The sequence below is a fragment of the Crocodylus porosus genome, unplaced genomic scaffold (genome assembly GCF_001723895.1).
Source record: "Crocodylus porosus isolate Cpor-Errol unplaced genomic scaffold, CroPor_comp1, whole genome shotgun sequence".
NCBI lineage: Eukaryota > Metazoa > Chordata > Crocodylia > Crocodylidae > Crocodylus > Crocodylus porosus.
This window is the reverse complement of record NW_017728926.1, coordinates 1,678,150-1,693,857: the sequence shown is the minus strand read 5'-3', so window position 1 is coordinate 1,693,857 and position 15,708 is coordinate 1,678,150. Positions and strand designations below refer to the sequence as shown.

The following is a 15,708-nucleotide window of genomic DNA, read 5'->3' as shown; positions in this document are numbered from 1 at the left end:
TTTCCCATGAGCACAGACCCCACCAGACCATGGCCACACTCACCAGGATGTCCATGCTCTCCCGGTGGAAGGGCGGCTGCTCCAACTGGTCGGGCACAGAAGTGAAGAGGACAGTGGAGCCAGCACCTGAGGACCGCAGGATGGGCAGGCTCAGGGATCTGAAGTCTTTCACAGCCTGCTCCACCTTGAGTTCATCTCCAGGTTTGGCTATGAGGGAAGCACAGGTAGGGCCATCAGTGGCAGGGCACCTGCACAGCACCCACCCACATGCTGGGACTAGCTGGCCATGCCCTCTGAGCACAGGCAGGGTTACCCACACAAGCGTGCTGGACACCCACCAAGGGCACTGCCAGATAGCCTGGGAACAGGAATAGTGCAGGGTCTGGGGAACCCACAGCAACTGCAGCACTACCAGCACAGGGCCAGGGAGAAGTCCAGACCTCCCCCAGCACTGCAAGGCTGATGCTCACCAGTGAGCGCCACAGCATGTCCAGCCCAGCCCCTAGGGCAAGGGTGTCGAGCTCAGCTCTGCTGGAACTCATGGCTCCTGTGGCTTGCAGCAGGCGCCTTCTGGCACAGCTCTCTGGCCAGAGGAGAAGGAAGCCCAGCCATGTCCAGGGCTGTGGTAGGTCAGAGTGAGGCTGGTTCTGGTAAGGTCATGGGCTATTTCCCAGCACGGTCTGAATTTGCACCAGCTTAGAACAGGGCAGCATCCCCAACCCAGGCTGAGTGGGACCGAGTGCCCTCTCAGGGAGGTTCCTCACTTGCTCCTCGTCCGAGGGATGCAACCAAGCCTATATAACAGAGGGGAGGAGGGACATCCCACTTGTCCACCACCTGCACACTGTCCTCTCTGCAATGCACTGTCAATCCATCAGCTCTGAGGCTATCTTCCAGCCTAGCCTGATGCATGACGCACCTTTCACTCGCAGGTAGTGTCCCCCAAAGCGGTAGGCTTCAAAGTGGAGTGACAGAGGCGTGTTGGACTGGTCCAGATATATGTCCACCTTGCTCTGCTCGATGCCTTTCCTCTCGAACACTGGCAGCAGCACCTCCCTGCACACACGGGAGCAGGCAGTAGCGGGATTTCCCTCCTGCCCCCAGATCCAGGCTCCGAGTGAGAAGGGTCCATCAACAGGCTTTGGGTGGGTGTGCCAGGCTGACTGTACTGAGACAGGCCGCAAGGGGGAGAGGGCCCAGGCACCCAGCCAGAGGGCTCCAGGCCCCAGGGGCAGAGTGAGAGCTCAGAGGGAAGGGGGGGGACCCTATTCTCCCCTTCAACGGCTGCCAAAGCCAAGAGAGGGGTGATTCCTTGCACCAGTACATGGCAGATGCCTATGCAGCAATCTGGTTAGTGTTGCTGACAAGCAAAGGACTCTGGTCAAACTGCAGGACTGAGCCAACCATAGGCCTGTACCCACTGCCTCAGCACAGGGCAGGACTAAAAGCATGACCAGGTCCAGCTGGTGCACCGCTGAGCAGCCCAGCCCAAGCCCAAAGAGGCCAGGGCACGGGGTGCCATTGAGCCAGGAGCTGGGCTGGAGGTAGGGTTTTGAGGTGGCCACACTGGTGTTTCCACAGCCAGGCTCCATGGCCAGGCCCTGTCCAGGATACTCTCTTGATGGCGCCTGCAGCCACAACCCAAACCATGCTCCTCACCCACAGAAATAGTCCCAGGCCAAGACTGTTCAGGGGAAAGGCAGCCCCATGCCCAGCAAGCAGCCTTGGCAGACTCACCCTAAGGATTTCTTCTTCATGGCTGGGACAATCTCTGCCTCAATGTCCACATTCAAGTCGAACTTGATGGTGAAGCACTCTTTGCTGGGGTCCTGAGGCAGGGGCAGGCTGGTCAGCAAGACCCTTTCTCACACCCTGGGGCTCAACATCACCAGCCGTCACCCTTTGCAGAGTCAGTCCTGTGGCTCCCACCCACCTGGCAGTCCCCTGTAGGTACAGCAACCCCTGGCTCCATGGAGCTCCATGACCCATTCTCAGGCATAGGCCTGTCTGTACAGCTGGAGTGCAGCTGGCTCTGAGGCTGTTTCAGCTGCAGCTCATGCTCCCTGCACCCTGCAGACTACCACAGCACACAGGCCAGGGTCACCAGGGTGCTTGCTCCACAGCTGTTCCACCTCTCAGGCCTGGCAGCCCCTGCACCAGCCCAGATCTCCCAGCCCCACACTCCAGGCTGGGCTCCTTACATCTGTGTGTCTCCGCCGGGCTTTCTTCTTGGGGAGCTTCAGTGCTGAGCTCTTCTTGTCTCTGCAGATACAACCAAATGCATGGTTACAGGGAACACCTGTGCTCTGGGGCTCTGATCCCAGACCAGGGGCTTCCCTGGAGACTAGCCCTCACCAGCGTGGCTGAGTTCCTGCCAGGATGGCACTCAGCACACTGCCAGGTCAGGGTCCTCTAGGGTAGCCAGGAACCCTGGGTCCTCACCAAGACTCACTGAGGCACTAGCAGTGGTGCCTCAAGAGTAAGTTGTGCCTTGAGCTGTTCCCCAGGGCTGTGTTCTCTTGTGTTAAATGCCTCAGGCCCAGCCCCCCACTCACTCCAGGCCCAATCTATCTCAATCCCCAGGGAGCAGCAAGGCCCACCACCAGCTGGGCACTCACCCCTTCCCATCCATCAGCCCCTCATCATCTTCCTCCATGTCAGAGGCAGGGCTGGTGCGTGGAGGACATGAACGCGTGGACACGTTCCGGGCCAGAATGGAACCTGCAAGCAGGAGAGACATACATGTCACACCATGGGGTCTGCCCTTCCCCATGTGACAGGGGCTGGCTGGAGGGTGGGGCAGTCTCTGTGCTGACAGGCCCCTCACTGCAACCCCTATGTTGACAAACCTTCCTCTTAAGATATTCCCCTTCCTGTCTGATGCCTTGCTGGGCAAGACATCTCCCCCTGCATAGCCATGCTCCAACACATGAGGCCTTCAGCCCTGGGAATATTCCCCAGGGGAGGCCAGATGGTTGGATGCAGCTGGGAGCAAACTGCCCTGGCCCTGGTGCTGCTTGCTCCCTGCTCTGTCACAGCTACCAGGTACCCTGCCCTGCCCAAGGAGATGATACATGCATGGGGTGGCTAGGCTATTGTCAGCTGGGCCCCCTCCACCAGTTGCACTCTCACCTTGCGGGGGCAGGTCGAAGCGTATGTGTCCATCAAAGTGCATGGTGCTGTGGAACCTGCTGTCACAGGCTTTGCACAGGCTCAGGGGACTGTGGTAGTTCAGCTGCTGGCACTCCACATGATGGCATACCTGTAAGATACAAGGTGCCCTAACATAGAGCCAAGGCTACCCGTGGCAAAGTGCAGGGAGGCAGTCCCCAGGTCCTGACAGCAGGGGTTCTCTGAGCCCATGTGGCTACCATGCAGCTCTCTCTGCCCTGTAGCCTGCCCACCATCCATGTGCATAGACCCTTCTTGCAAGCCAGGTGAGGCCAGGCTGCCATGCAGGACCAGACTGCAGCTCAGCTCATTCATGGCTGGAGTCCCATGCTAAGGGAGGGGTGCTCTCTGGCGCAGCCAGGCCTTGTGAGCAGAGGGTCACTGGCCTTTGCACCCAGCCTATCCACGCACACTGAGTCCAACTCAGCCTGCCCCATGCCCCTTGCCCTGCCCATAATCACTGGCTGGCAAACGTGGCTGGGGCCCCCAGACCCCACAGATGGACAGTACCCTGGTCATGAGCACAGCTTGAGGAGGCACTTTTAGGTTCCCAGGCCAGGGCCTTCCTGGGGCCAAGTGCTATTGTATCGCGAGCCCTGGGCACACAGAAGAGGCTGTGGCTGGTTGCTTTGTGTTTTGAATATCAGTGTCCCCAGTACAGGGCTGAGGAAGCAAGTGTCTGCTGTGAAACAATGCCTGTGAGCCAGGCCGCCTTCCTCCCATTGTGCGGCCTCCCCAGGGCTGCACCTCTCACCAGCCATGGGGGCTATTTTTATACACTTGCTGTGCGGGGCATGACCCCTGGCCAGCATGGCTCACCCAGCCTGCAGCAGCCAGGCTGCCCTGGTGCTTTCCTTCCTGCCTGCCTCCTGGTCTCAGTCCCATGCTCCCCACAGTACTCCATGCCTTCAGCCAGGACCCACAGACCATGTGGCCCTGTTTGGCAGCCTTTGTGCCCTGTACCGCCTGTGCTCAGTGCCTGTGTTTCAGGAGGCAGGATGGCCTCAGGAGGAAATAAACAAAGGGCAGCGCATGCAGGAGGTTGTTTTAAGCAGGGGACAGCACACCATGCCCTGCTGGACTGAGGGCCTTGGAAGCACACCGCTTTGGAAGGCGTGAGGCCACAGGGAATATTCGCAGTACCAGATGGACCCCGTGCAGCCTGAGCTCCATGAAGGGTGGAAGAGGAAGCAGTCCCTCATTTCCAGCCCTTGCCCCCTTTCTGCCCTCCTTCCTTGCCCAGGCCCACTGACATCAGAGCTGAAGCACTCTCCCATGCCAAGCCCCACCAGTATGCCAGCTCTGCCCCGTACGTGGGCACTATTGCACTGGTCTTTCTGGGGTCTCCCAGGTGGTGGCAGAACAACACAGTGCCTGGGCTCTTCCCCTTGGCCATCTAGGCCAGTAGGGTCAAGGGAATATGCCCTGGCAGGAATGGAGTGCAAGGCAAGGCAGGGAGTACTTCCCACCACAAACCTAGGGCAGGGGGCACCGTGATCCCAGCTGGGAGCCCTTTTCCCAGGACTGAACCAACAGGAACCAGGCTGAGCTGGCCCAGAGCTGGGCTGCTGCCAGGGAAAAACTGTGCCAGGCCAGGCCAGAGAAGCTGTGCTGGGCTGGCCCCAGCTGTGAATCACCCAAGGAAGCTCTTCCCCTGGCACAGACTCTACTTCTCAGTCTCCTTCCCTAGTCCCTCCAATGCTTGGGCCCTTCCTGGGGCTCTGAGCAGAGCTGGAGAAGCACCAATCCCCAGCTGCATTCCCTAGGGGATCCTGCCACCAGCCTCCACTGGCCCATTCCCAAGGGCCCTGAAGCTAGTGAAAAGCAGATTCGTGGTACTGTATGCTGAGCCCAAGACTATGAGGGGCACGCAACACTGACCCACCTCCAGCTTAGATAGCTGGAGTGGCTCTGCAGGAAGTTGGCCTCTCCCAGTCCCCACAGAGCTCCACCTTCCTGCCTCCACTACTGGCTCTGCCTTCTGGAGGGGATCTGAGCTGCCCTACACAGCCCCAGCCAAGCCAGCCTGGCTGCCCTGCACACGTGCAGGCAGCCCACATGTGCAGGTCATGCGTGCAGGCCCTGAGCACGTTGCAAAGGTTTGTGACTCACTCAATAGTGTTGCAGCTGGGAGTATGCAACCAGGGACCAAGTTCCCTGCCCCAGAGCCAGGTGGCCAGCACCACTGGGTACTGGTAATAGCTCTGGTGGCTCAGAGCAAATGAGCAATGCAGCTCCCAAGCTGTGGCTGTGCTCAAAGGTAAAGGCCAGCCCTGAAGGCTGCCAGTGAAAGTACAACACCTCCAGGCCCCCAACCATGCCAGCTCCCTGCCACACTCCCAAAGTCCACCTCAGAGCCCACAGGCAGCAACAGGACAGCCGCTGCAAGCACAGTGCCCTCACCCCAGGGCTGTGAATATCAAAACCAGTGACAGGCAATGCAGTGTGAAAATCAGGCAGAGCTGGGGCAGAGCCCTAGCTTTGCCCTTACACGGAGGCAGGGCTGGGCGTAATGCTAAAAGTGCCACCATGTGTTTACATTCCATCCCACCCAGCTCCATGTGCCCTAGGATCCCACAAGTGTGTGCTCACACCAGGAGCACCTGCAGGTCCCACACACCTACCCTGCTCTGGGAGCTGTCCCCAGGACCCTGCTCACACACCCCTGGAGCCAGTCCCCTGGACAAGCACTGCTGCCACCCAGGGTTTAACTGGGAAGGGCAGCACCAAGACAAGTGCCAGCTGGTCCTGACTGCAGCCTGGGACAAAGCCAGAGCTCCCATATGCTATCACAGGCTCTGCTACCAACACCCTGTGGGGCTGGGGCCAGAATGCTCCAGCGGCAAATGCAAGGGGACAGCACCTGTGATGAGATGCAGCATGGCAACAAAAGCAAACACAGGCAGTAACGGAAGTCCTCACCAGACACCACCCCCTCCCCCCCAAGATGAGGCGTAGCCCTCCCACAGCACAGTTACCCAGACCCAGGCACAGCTCTGGGACTCCCTTCCCAGGGAGAAGTTTGCTTGGCCCCACCATGCATCATTCCCCAGACATGCCCAGGCTCCCTGCCACATCACTACCTGGCTCTTTAATTCCATGGATTAAATATCTGCCTGCCAGATGTGTGACCAGTGCTGTGCCTGCAGCTGCTGCCAGCACATCACTGTCCCTGCTCCCTGGGAAGGACCTTGTGTCCCAATGTGCCCCAGTGTCACCCAGAGCACAGCATGGAGCCTTGGCACTCACCCCCGTAAGCCTGTCTGGCTGGATTCGGTATGAAGGCACAGGCAGCTATTCACAGCCGCTGCAATGCAGCCCTATGAATGGGAAGGAGCTGGGGGAAGGGAAGGCCACTGGGGGGAGGGGAAACCAGGCTGCCTCTGCAGGGAACTAGACAAATACGATAGCACACACAGGCGCATGCACACACAGACACACATGAACATGCACACGCAGGAAAAGTGAGGGGCGTTTACTCCGCCTAGGCCTGCGAGGGGGAACACGCTCCCTGTGCAATCAGTTGGACTCCCCTGGAACAAGGAGGCAAATGTCCAGTCCGCCTGACGCAGGAAACACGGCACAGCAGCTGCAGCTCAGGGGTATATCACTAGCAGCTCGCGGCAACTGTGAAAGCTAATGCCAGCAGCCCATGGCCCAGGCGGCAAGAACAACAAAGAGTCTCCTTTGACAAGGCAGACACAGGCCCTGGGAAACACAAACCACTAATCCCCCGGCTCCAGACTCACCTCTGCCTATAGCAGCCAGCACTGAAAATGAGGACCTCAGCTCAGCCAGCACCCATGGCAAGACAGGGAAGTGCCCTGCTCTGTAGGGCAGCCTGTCCTGTCCAGCAGCCCAGACTCCCCCAAAGCCCCTGAAGCAAGCTGGGCTGCCTGCATCCTCGGCATAAACCTCACTGACTCATCTTCCTGGGAAGGCTTTGGCTTTGGGTGGAATCTCCCCAGTGACAGGCTGTTGACTAAGCAGGTGGGGCATCGCTGGGGTTTGGAGTGAGTAAGAAGTCAGTGTGCCCTGCATCTGCTTTTCCTTGTTTGTGCAGACAGGCAGTAGTGGGGAGGACCCCTCCTGAGCTGGCCTCTGCTCTGGCTCCCTGCCCCCCCAACACAAACACACACACACCTGTCAGCTGGAACTTAAGCCTCCAGGGCTCCTGGAAAGATACATGCCCTCCCAAGTGAGCGGCAGGATCAGTAACCTAACCATGAGCTCAAGTGTCAGGTTTCTGAAGCCCCCGTCTGCATACACCACGCTGGTCGGGCCACAGCAGGTACATGCCCTGCCAGTGGCTCTCGCACTGACTGGCCTGCCCTCCAGATTCCTGCAATCAGCAGAGCAGGAGCCTGACTTGCCAGCCACCAGGTCACAAGTGGACGCCAAGTGTTTATGCTCTGCACTGTGCACAGGCCCAGCTCACTGCTCCTAACACCAGGGCTTTTATGGCAGGAAGACAAGGCAGCCCAGCACCCCGGCTCCTGACCTGGGCATAAAGCAGAGCAGGGACTGTGCACAGTGCTCTCCATGCCACAAAACTGCAGCCAGAGCTGCAGCTGGAGGGACAGGGATCCCGTCACAGCCTGCTGCACATGCACTGCAAAAAGGACCTTTTAGCTGCCCACAATGTGCACCCAGCCTGGCACTCCTGGGCATAGCAGCAGTTGCAGAAGCTCTTGAGGCAGCACCTCCAGTATGAACCATGGGACACTGGGGAAGACAGGAACAAAGCCCATTCCCTCTGCACCCATCACCCAGCTTGCAAAAAGACAATCTGGAGAGCCAGCCTGGACACCATGGTTCCCTTGGCAGAGCTCACGGGGCTGGACAGCAGAGCACAGAAACTAGTGCCACAGGCCCTGGTGTCCAAGGGCCAAGTCCTGCAAGTGAACTGCTGCTGTCCAATAGCCCATGTCACTACAGAGCCAGGACCAATGGTGAAATTTCACTGCTGTCCTCTGCAGCCATGACAGGGAGAAGAGTGATGGGTTAATGTCACGGCAGGTAGGGCTCAAAGGATGCCGCACTGTCATGGTCAAAGTTTCCACAGCACAGCCAGGGAGAAGCCACGTGCCCATGTGCAGGGTACCAGGACAGCCTTCTTGGCATGCCAGCACAGAGCCTGGCTGGTGGAAGCCACCACCACCTCCATCCAGCATCTGCCTCCAAGCTCGGAGCTAAGCCTCACACTGCCACCACCACCCCTGTCCTGGCCACAGCTGTGGAGCCACAGGCCACAGCCTTCCAACAGAAACAGTACCTCCTCTCTCATCGCCCAGCCCACCCTGCAGGTACCTCTTCCCAGTAGTTGCTGCCCCTATGCCTGCCCCCACAGCCACTCCAGGCTGAAGCCTTGCCTGTGCTCATGTCCTCTCCCTGCAGTTAGTGGTGTCCAAGCTGTGGTGCACAGGTTCAGATGCTGGGGCAACTGCAGGTCTGGACTCCACAAAGGCTGGGATACCGGGGGGGTGTAGAATAGGCAGGGACCTGCTGGCCCCGAGCCTGATCCCCTGCAGTCACAGCCCCTCGCCATGCAGTCCCACTCACACATTTATCAACCTCCATCTCCAAGCCAGTCTGTCTGTTTGTCCCGGCAGCTCCTATTGTTCCTGGATAAATGTAGCATTGTTCCAGCCAGGGCTCAGCGCTGGCCACTGGGGGTTTGCTGTAGCTGCAGCAAGTTCACACAGTGCTCAGGGTGAGGTCCAACAAAAGGTGCCCAGCACAGCCCTGGCCTGACTTGTGGAATACCTAGGGGCAGTGAGCAGGGGGCCAGGCCTATAGACCAGCCAGTGCAGTCACATGGAGCAGCACCCTGCAGGCACTCTGTACAGCAGTGCCCCTCAGCACAAACCATCTGCAGATTTTGGGACAGTGGTGCCAGCCTTGCAAAACAGCATCTCATGTCATAGCAGCCCCATGACAGAGCTCTTGAGGAACCCCAGTGATCCCCTTGCCCAGCTTTCCCACTTGGAACAACCCCTCTCCCTAGCTACTTCCCTACCTCTGCCCTCTTTCCCTGGGCTCCACCTCTGCCCACACCTGGCACCATGTCAGATACTTGCCAGTCCACCACATTTTGACAGCAATCACCTCACTCTGAAAGTCCCGAGCTGCATCAACCCAACCTCCATGTGCCTCCAAGTCCCTAACTGCCCTTTTCAGCCAAACCTACCCTAAAGCTTCAAGTGCTGGCAAGGCTGAGGGCAGATCACTCCCTTGGGCTCCCTGGTGAGATAGTACTACCCTGCATGCAATACTCATCTCAAGGCCTGGTCCAGCTCTGCTATGTTCTGGGATGGCAGTTTTCACACATACATACCCTACCTCCAGCTGCTCTAAGCTCCTCTTCCTCCTCCCATCCCCTCCCACTCCAGGGGGCTATGCTCACCCCAAGTGTCCCTTTGCTGGAGGCCAAATCCCTTCCCTGCAAGTCCCACCACTTTGCTTGGAGGCAGACTCCTCTGATGGGGAAGCATGACCCACGCTAAAGCCTCTGTCCCCCTCACTCACTCCTCAGGATGTGCCCTCATGGCTGGTGCAGGGCCCAGGATGCTTCCACCGGCTCCTTGCTCTGGTGAGGCCTCTTCCAAGCTCTCTGTGCTGTCCGCTGAGCAGCTTGGTAGTGCCTCAGTGCAGCCAAAAAAACAGCCATGCATTACTTCAGAGCAGCCTACCACGCACAATACCATCTCCAGAGATGCCCTGGGAGCAGCCCAGCCCAGCCCAGCCCCTAGCAACACCAGGCCCTGCCCTGCCGGCGACCAAATATCCACTGGAATTCAGCCTTCCATTCCCAAGGGGGCGGCTTATAAATAGCGATTGCTATGGAGACTGCAGAGGCACGGCAGCTGCACAGGCTGCCTGATCACGGCCGTGAGAGCTGGGCCAGCTCTGCTGGGAAAAGCCAGCTCTGGGGAGCAGCCGTGGGGCTAACACACAGGTCATTGCCTGAGCAGTATAGGCAGGGCCCTGCACGTTGCACAAAGGACTGGGAGCTGGGGCACCTGGGTTCTATTTTAGGACCTGATCAAAAGGGGCTTTGGCGATAACAACATCACCAACCCCTGGCCAGATGTTTCCAAATAGTCAGGCCAGGGTGCAGAGCCCTGAGCAGGAACATCCCAGAGCCTCAACCCCACTGCCCCTTTTTTTTTTTTTTTTTTAAGTAAAAATGTTCATGTTCCAAGCCAAATTCCAAATCCATGAGTCATTCAAGAACCATATGCGGCCCTACAACAGGCAAACATCCTCCACCCCTACCTGGGGCTTCAGATGTTTCCAGATCATTTGGCGGGCATCCTATGTGCAGGCCCAAGCCCGGAGGCTTGGGATTCGGATTCCCCCAAGTTTCACTTGCCCTTGCATATGGCTGCAGGAGCAAGCTAGAGAGAAGTTTCCCATTTCCGTAAAGTGGGCATAAAGCAATGATCACGTTACCTCTGCCAGAAAAGTGGTTATCCCTTGTCCCTAGGAAAACCGCCTTAGCTGATAATGATGTTTCCCCTGCCAGGTCCCCTATTGACACCTCTGGAGGGACAGGGAAGCTGCCTTGTGCTGAAATGAAGCAGCCCAGGACAGGCCAAGGCTGCAGGGACACAGCAGCAAAAACAGGGAGAGGCAGTGTTCTCCCTGCAGCCCTGTGCACAGTGTCTGCCCCACCTGGGACCTGCACCACCCTCTTCCTCATCCCCACCTCTCGCCCTGGGCCCGCCCCCACTTAGACAGAAGTAGGGCTGTGAAGCTCCCAGGCCCTGCTGCCCGTGTCTGCTGCCGGGAAGCCTCCCTGCCCAGCATGCCAGGACCTGCTTCTAGGGAAGAGTCATCCTGGTTGAACAAGGGGTGGCAGGTTTGGGGAGGAGCAGAGCCCAACCGCGGCTGAAGGAGCTCCTGTTTGCTGAACCAGGGAATAAGCATGCCCCATGCAGGGCAGCAAGGCTCCCGCACAAGGTGCCTGGCCAGGAGGCAGCAGCCCCACTCAGGGGCTGTGAGGAGGGCCTCACACCCGGCCCAGCTGGCCCCCACCAGCGCTAATCTCTTCTGTCCCCACCCCCCACTTTGAGGCAAAGGCTCACACAGCCCATTGGGAGGACATGCCTTCTGGCTTGTTCCACCTGGCTCAGCCCGGCCCCACCTTCACCACTGCCATGGCAAGGCTGTGCTCCGGCAGACTTGGGGACAGCAACAGCAGACAGCAACTGTGACAGTGACAACAACAGTGAATGAGCTGAGAATGTAAACCCCAAAATCAGGGCTAGGACTGAAAGAGTAAGGGAAAGGGCTGCGCGGGAGTGCAGATCCACAGATGCATTTATTGTAACAGATGCGCGGGCTTTAAATGTGAAATAAGGTATGTGAAGAAAAGTTTTTGCTAGATGATGATGATGATGATGTCTGTGTGTATTTTTTTAAAAAGGTTTGGAGGCAGTCCCACTCACAGGACAGCCCTTCAGAGCAGAGGTGGCAGCCCTCCATCAAGGCAAGAAGCCAAGATCCTGCTCTGGCCCTCAGCAGAGCCCAGACACATCCATTAGCCTGTTCTCTCCCCTTTCATGACTCAAGGCTGAATTGCTGCAACAGATACTCAAGACCAGTTGGCCCTGAATGAATAACAAATCCTCAGCAGGAAGCACAGGGCTCAGGAACCTCTAACCCCAACAGGGAGCCCAGTTCCTGCCTCATGGGACCCTGCTGCCAGTGCTCCAGGAGAGCCCAGTCAGGCATATCTCTGGCCCACGAGGGGCCATCACTTGGATACTAGGGCCACAGTCACTGGGCAGCTGGCTCCAACCTTCTGCTCCGGGATGCCATGCTGCTGCTCCATGTTTTATAAACAAAGGTTTATAACTCAGCTTGCCGTGACCCCATGCTAGACAGGAAAAGGTGGCCCTACTTCCCCTGCACAGAAAGGCCAAGACTTCACCTGTATGGACAACAAGGATGCCCCACAACAGTACTAGCTACAGCAAACACTGCACAGGTAGGTGAGCAGGCCATGCCACCAGCCCCAGGTGACTGGCTCTGCCCTATGCCCCCTAGTACCAGCCCTGTCCCCACAATGCACCAGTCTGGAAGGTCAGGGAATACACAACCCATCTACCCCCACTTAGGGAAGTGTGCAGCCACTGGCCATTATACTTGAAAACTCATGGCGATCAGGGGAGATCCCAGAAAACTGGAAAACGCCAAATATAGGGCTCATCTTTAAGAAAGGGAAGATCCAGAGAACTACAGATTGGTCAGCCTCACCTTAGTCCCTAGAAAAATAATGGAGCAGGTCCTCAAAGAATCCATTTCTAAGCACTTGGAGAAGAAAGTTATTAGGAACAGTCAACATGGATTCACCAAGGGCAACTCATGCCTGACCAACCTGACTGCCTTCTGTGATGAGATAACTGACTTAGTGGATGCTGGAAAAGCAGTGGACACAACATACCTTGACTTTAGCAAGCCTTTTGATACCATCTCCCACAGCATTCTTGCAAGCAAGCTGAGGAAGTATGGGCAGGACATGGCCCCCTACTTTTTTCACTCCATAATTATAATACATAAAATAAGCACAACTGGACTTGTTCTTCACTTAGGGCCCTAGGCATGTGCCTAGTTTGCCTATACATTACTTCAACCCTGAGTATGGGTTAGATGAATGAATTTTAAAGTGGATAGAAAGCTGGCTGGATTATCAGGCTCAATGGGTAGTAATCAATGGCTCAATGTCTAGTTGGCAGCCGGTATGAAGTGAAGTGCCCCAGGGGTCGATCCTGGGGCCAGTTTTGTTCAACATCTTTCTTAACAACCTAGAAGATGGCATAGCATGCATCCTCAGCAAGTTCGCAAATGACACTGAGCTGCGGGATGTAGTAGATACACTGGAAGGCAGGGCTAGGATTCAGAGTGACCTAGACAAATTGGAAGATTGGGCCAAAAAAAATCTCATGAAGTTCAACAAGGACAAGTACAAAGTCCTGCACTTAGGACAGAAGAATCCCATGCACTGTTACAGCCTAGGGACTGACTGGCTAAGCAGCAGCTCTGCAGAAAAGGACCTGGGGGTTACAGTGGATGGTAAGCTGAAGATAAGCCAACAGTGTGTCCTTGTTACCAAGATGGCTAACAGCATATTGGGCTACATTAGTAGAAGTGCTGCCAGCAGATCAAGGGAAGTAATTATTGTGTTCTATACTGCACTAGTTAGGCCACATCAGGAGTGCTGTGTCCAGTTTTGGGCCCCCACCATAGAAAGAAAGTGGACAAGTTGGACAGGGTCCAACAGAGAGCCACAAAAATGGTTCAGGGGCTGGGGCACATGTCTTATGAAGACAGGCTGAGGGAACTGGGTTCATGTATTCTGCAGACAAGAAGACTGAGAGGGAATTTGATAGCAGCCTTCAACTACCTCCACTTCTGGGTCCAAAGAGGATGAAGCTAAGCTGTTTTCAGTAGTGGCAGATGACAGATCAAGGAGCAACAGTGTCAAGTTGTAGCAAGGGAAGTTTACATTGGATATTAGGAAAAACTTTCTCACTTGGAGGTGCTGAAACACTGAAATGGGTTACCTACAGAGATGGTAGAATCTCCTTCCTTGGAGATTTTTTAAGGCCCATCTTGACAAAGCCCTAGCTGGAATGATCTAGTTCGAGATGGTCCTGTTTTGAGCAGGGGATTGGACTAGATCAGTGCTTCTCAAACTACATGAGGTAGTGGACCAGCAATTTTTTTTCCAGTGGACCAGGGATCGGTGGTGGCAGCTGGTGGCAGCAACTGCGTGTAACAGCGCTACACAAATGTGTAACCAGCTGTTTCTTTCTCTTTCCTCACCTCGCACGACGTGACGTCACCTGGAGTGTTGGAACGTACGAACTGTGGCGCTCTGACAGATCAATGTTATGCTTCTGAAAATATATTTCTTTCTTTCCTGGCAACTTGCTGTGGACTGGAGACCAGTGGCTTGCAGACCAGCACTGGTCCACAAACCACCACTTTGAGAAGCACTGGACTAGATGACTTCCTGAGGTCCGTTCCAACCCTAACTTTCTATGATTATATGACAGCTGGAGCCTGAGGGAAAACACAGTTTCCATTTTCTGCAGCAAGAGCCATGAGAGTCCCCTCACAGCCAGACCCCTCCCAACCCCTCCACGCTGCAGATGCAACTTCCTTCGCCCATGGGCCTGTATGCAGCCCTCGTGTCTGTGTGCAAGGCAGGAGGGAAGCATTTTGAGGCAGCTGCAAGATGTGTGCTGTCCCTTGCAGCACCCGTGATGGGCCCCAAAGCTGGGAACATCCTTGTGCATGGACCTGTGGCTCACTCCTCCCAAGTCTCACATGGGGATAAGACACAACCAGGCTTAGTCTCTGCAGGCAGTTATGCAACTGCAAAGGGAAAGAAGATAGACTGCAACCCAGGGAATGCCTGTGGGTGGGACCAATGCTCTACCCTTATCAGCTGGAGTCCCCTAGCCTTGGTCCCTGGCTGGGAAGGGGGTCCCCTGTCTGGGTGCCAGGCATGTGCAGGGAGGTGGGCAGCAGGCACTCAAGCAGGGACACTGTGCTATGGAAAATCCCCACCACAGGCAGGATCCTCCTGGGAGCTCCAGACAACAGGACTCAGCCTGTCAGGTGGCCTGGCCCTGCGTACAGAGAGCAGCAAAGCAGGCTAGCCGGGCGTGCTGGGACAGTGTTTGCACTTGCCAGGGTACCCAGGCTCTTGCTGGGCTGCTGGAGTGCATAGTGCAGGCAGCACTCCCTGGATGCCCTTTGAGGCTCTGCAGAAGCCTGAAACCCCACCAAGCTCCAGGGCAGACCTCGTTGGCAAGTGCAGCACTTGAGTGAGTGTTGTGCAGAGGTCGGCTCCAAGGAGAGGCCGTGCTCCCTGAGGAGGCAGTGCCACAGATGGGAGCCTGGCCTTGCCTGTGCTGCCCGAGCATGCTGGGAGCAGTCAGCTGAGCCACTAGCTGGAAACAAGCCACTCAGGCTCCAGATCTCACCTGCCTCCCACATGACCTGCTGCTGAGGTGAGAAAGGGCCCTGGGAAAATGGCATATACTTGGTCCCCTCCGCTGGGACCGGAGCGCCCACACAGCTAGGCCCTGCCAGCTGCCATGCAGGGTCCCCAGGCCAGCTGTTCGTCCGAGCCATCTGAGCACTCACCGCCAACAGCACCTGCCTTCGGCTGCTGACAAACAAGCCCAGACCCCTTGCAATTACAGAGCTTCCCTGGAAACCCCGGACCAGCCATGGCCCGGCAGCAAAGGGAGAAGCTTTCGGCTGGCGCCTTCCAGCAGCAGCTACAGGCCTGGGGCCAGAGCGGGTGCCTCCGGCCGGGCATGTGGCACAGGTGAAGAAATGGCCGGTGGCAGCAAGCTCCCTCCCAGCCAGCGGATCTCCGCCCCAGATTCTCCAGTGATGGAGACACGCAGGAAATATCCGTGGGCACCAAGAGCCCGAGCCCGCGGAGGCCTGAGCTCGTGAGGGGAGCAGCGCGCTCAGCCCAGCCCAGCCCAGCCCAGCCGCGCGGCCCCG

The 15,708-nt window shown here is 57.0% G+C and overlaps 1 protein-coding gene across 3 annotated transcripts in view; it reads right to left on the bottom strand.

Annotated features, from left to right (window-relative positions):
- Positions 1-15,708, bottom strand: part of PLEKHG5 (pleckstrin homology and RhoGEF domain containing G5) — an 81,881-nt gene that overhangs the window by 15,129 nt on the left and 51,044 nt on the right. The window contains exons 1-8 of one of the 3 annotated variants that reach the window (XM_019541158.1): positions 9,700-10,304; positions 3,133-3,262; positions 2,619-2,721; positions 2,202-2,262; positions 1,934-2,077; positions 1,738-1,829; positions 920-1,056; positions 44-207 (exon numbers count right to left, since the gene is read on the bottom strand). In XM_019541158.1, the coding sequence (XP_019396703.1) occupies positions 44-207; positions 920-1,056; positions 1,738-1,829; positions 1,934-2,077; positions 2,202-2,262; positions 2,619-2,721; positions 3,133-3,175 (744 nt within the window). In that variant the 5' untranslated portion in view covers positions 3,176-3,262; positions 9,700-10,304. Of the gene's footprint in view, positions 1-43; positions 208-919; positions 1,057-1,737; positions 1,830-1,933; positions 2,078-2,201; positions 2,263-2,618; positions 2,722-3,132; positions 3,263-6,920; positions 8,307-9,699; positions 10,305-15,708 lie in introns of those variants that run through there. The other 2 variants (XM_019541157.1, XM_019541156.1) reach the window with 2 other exon arrangements.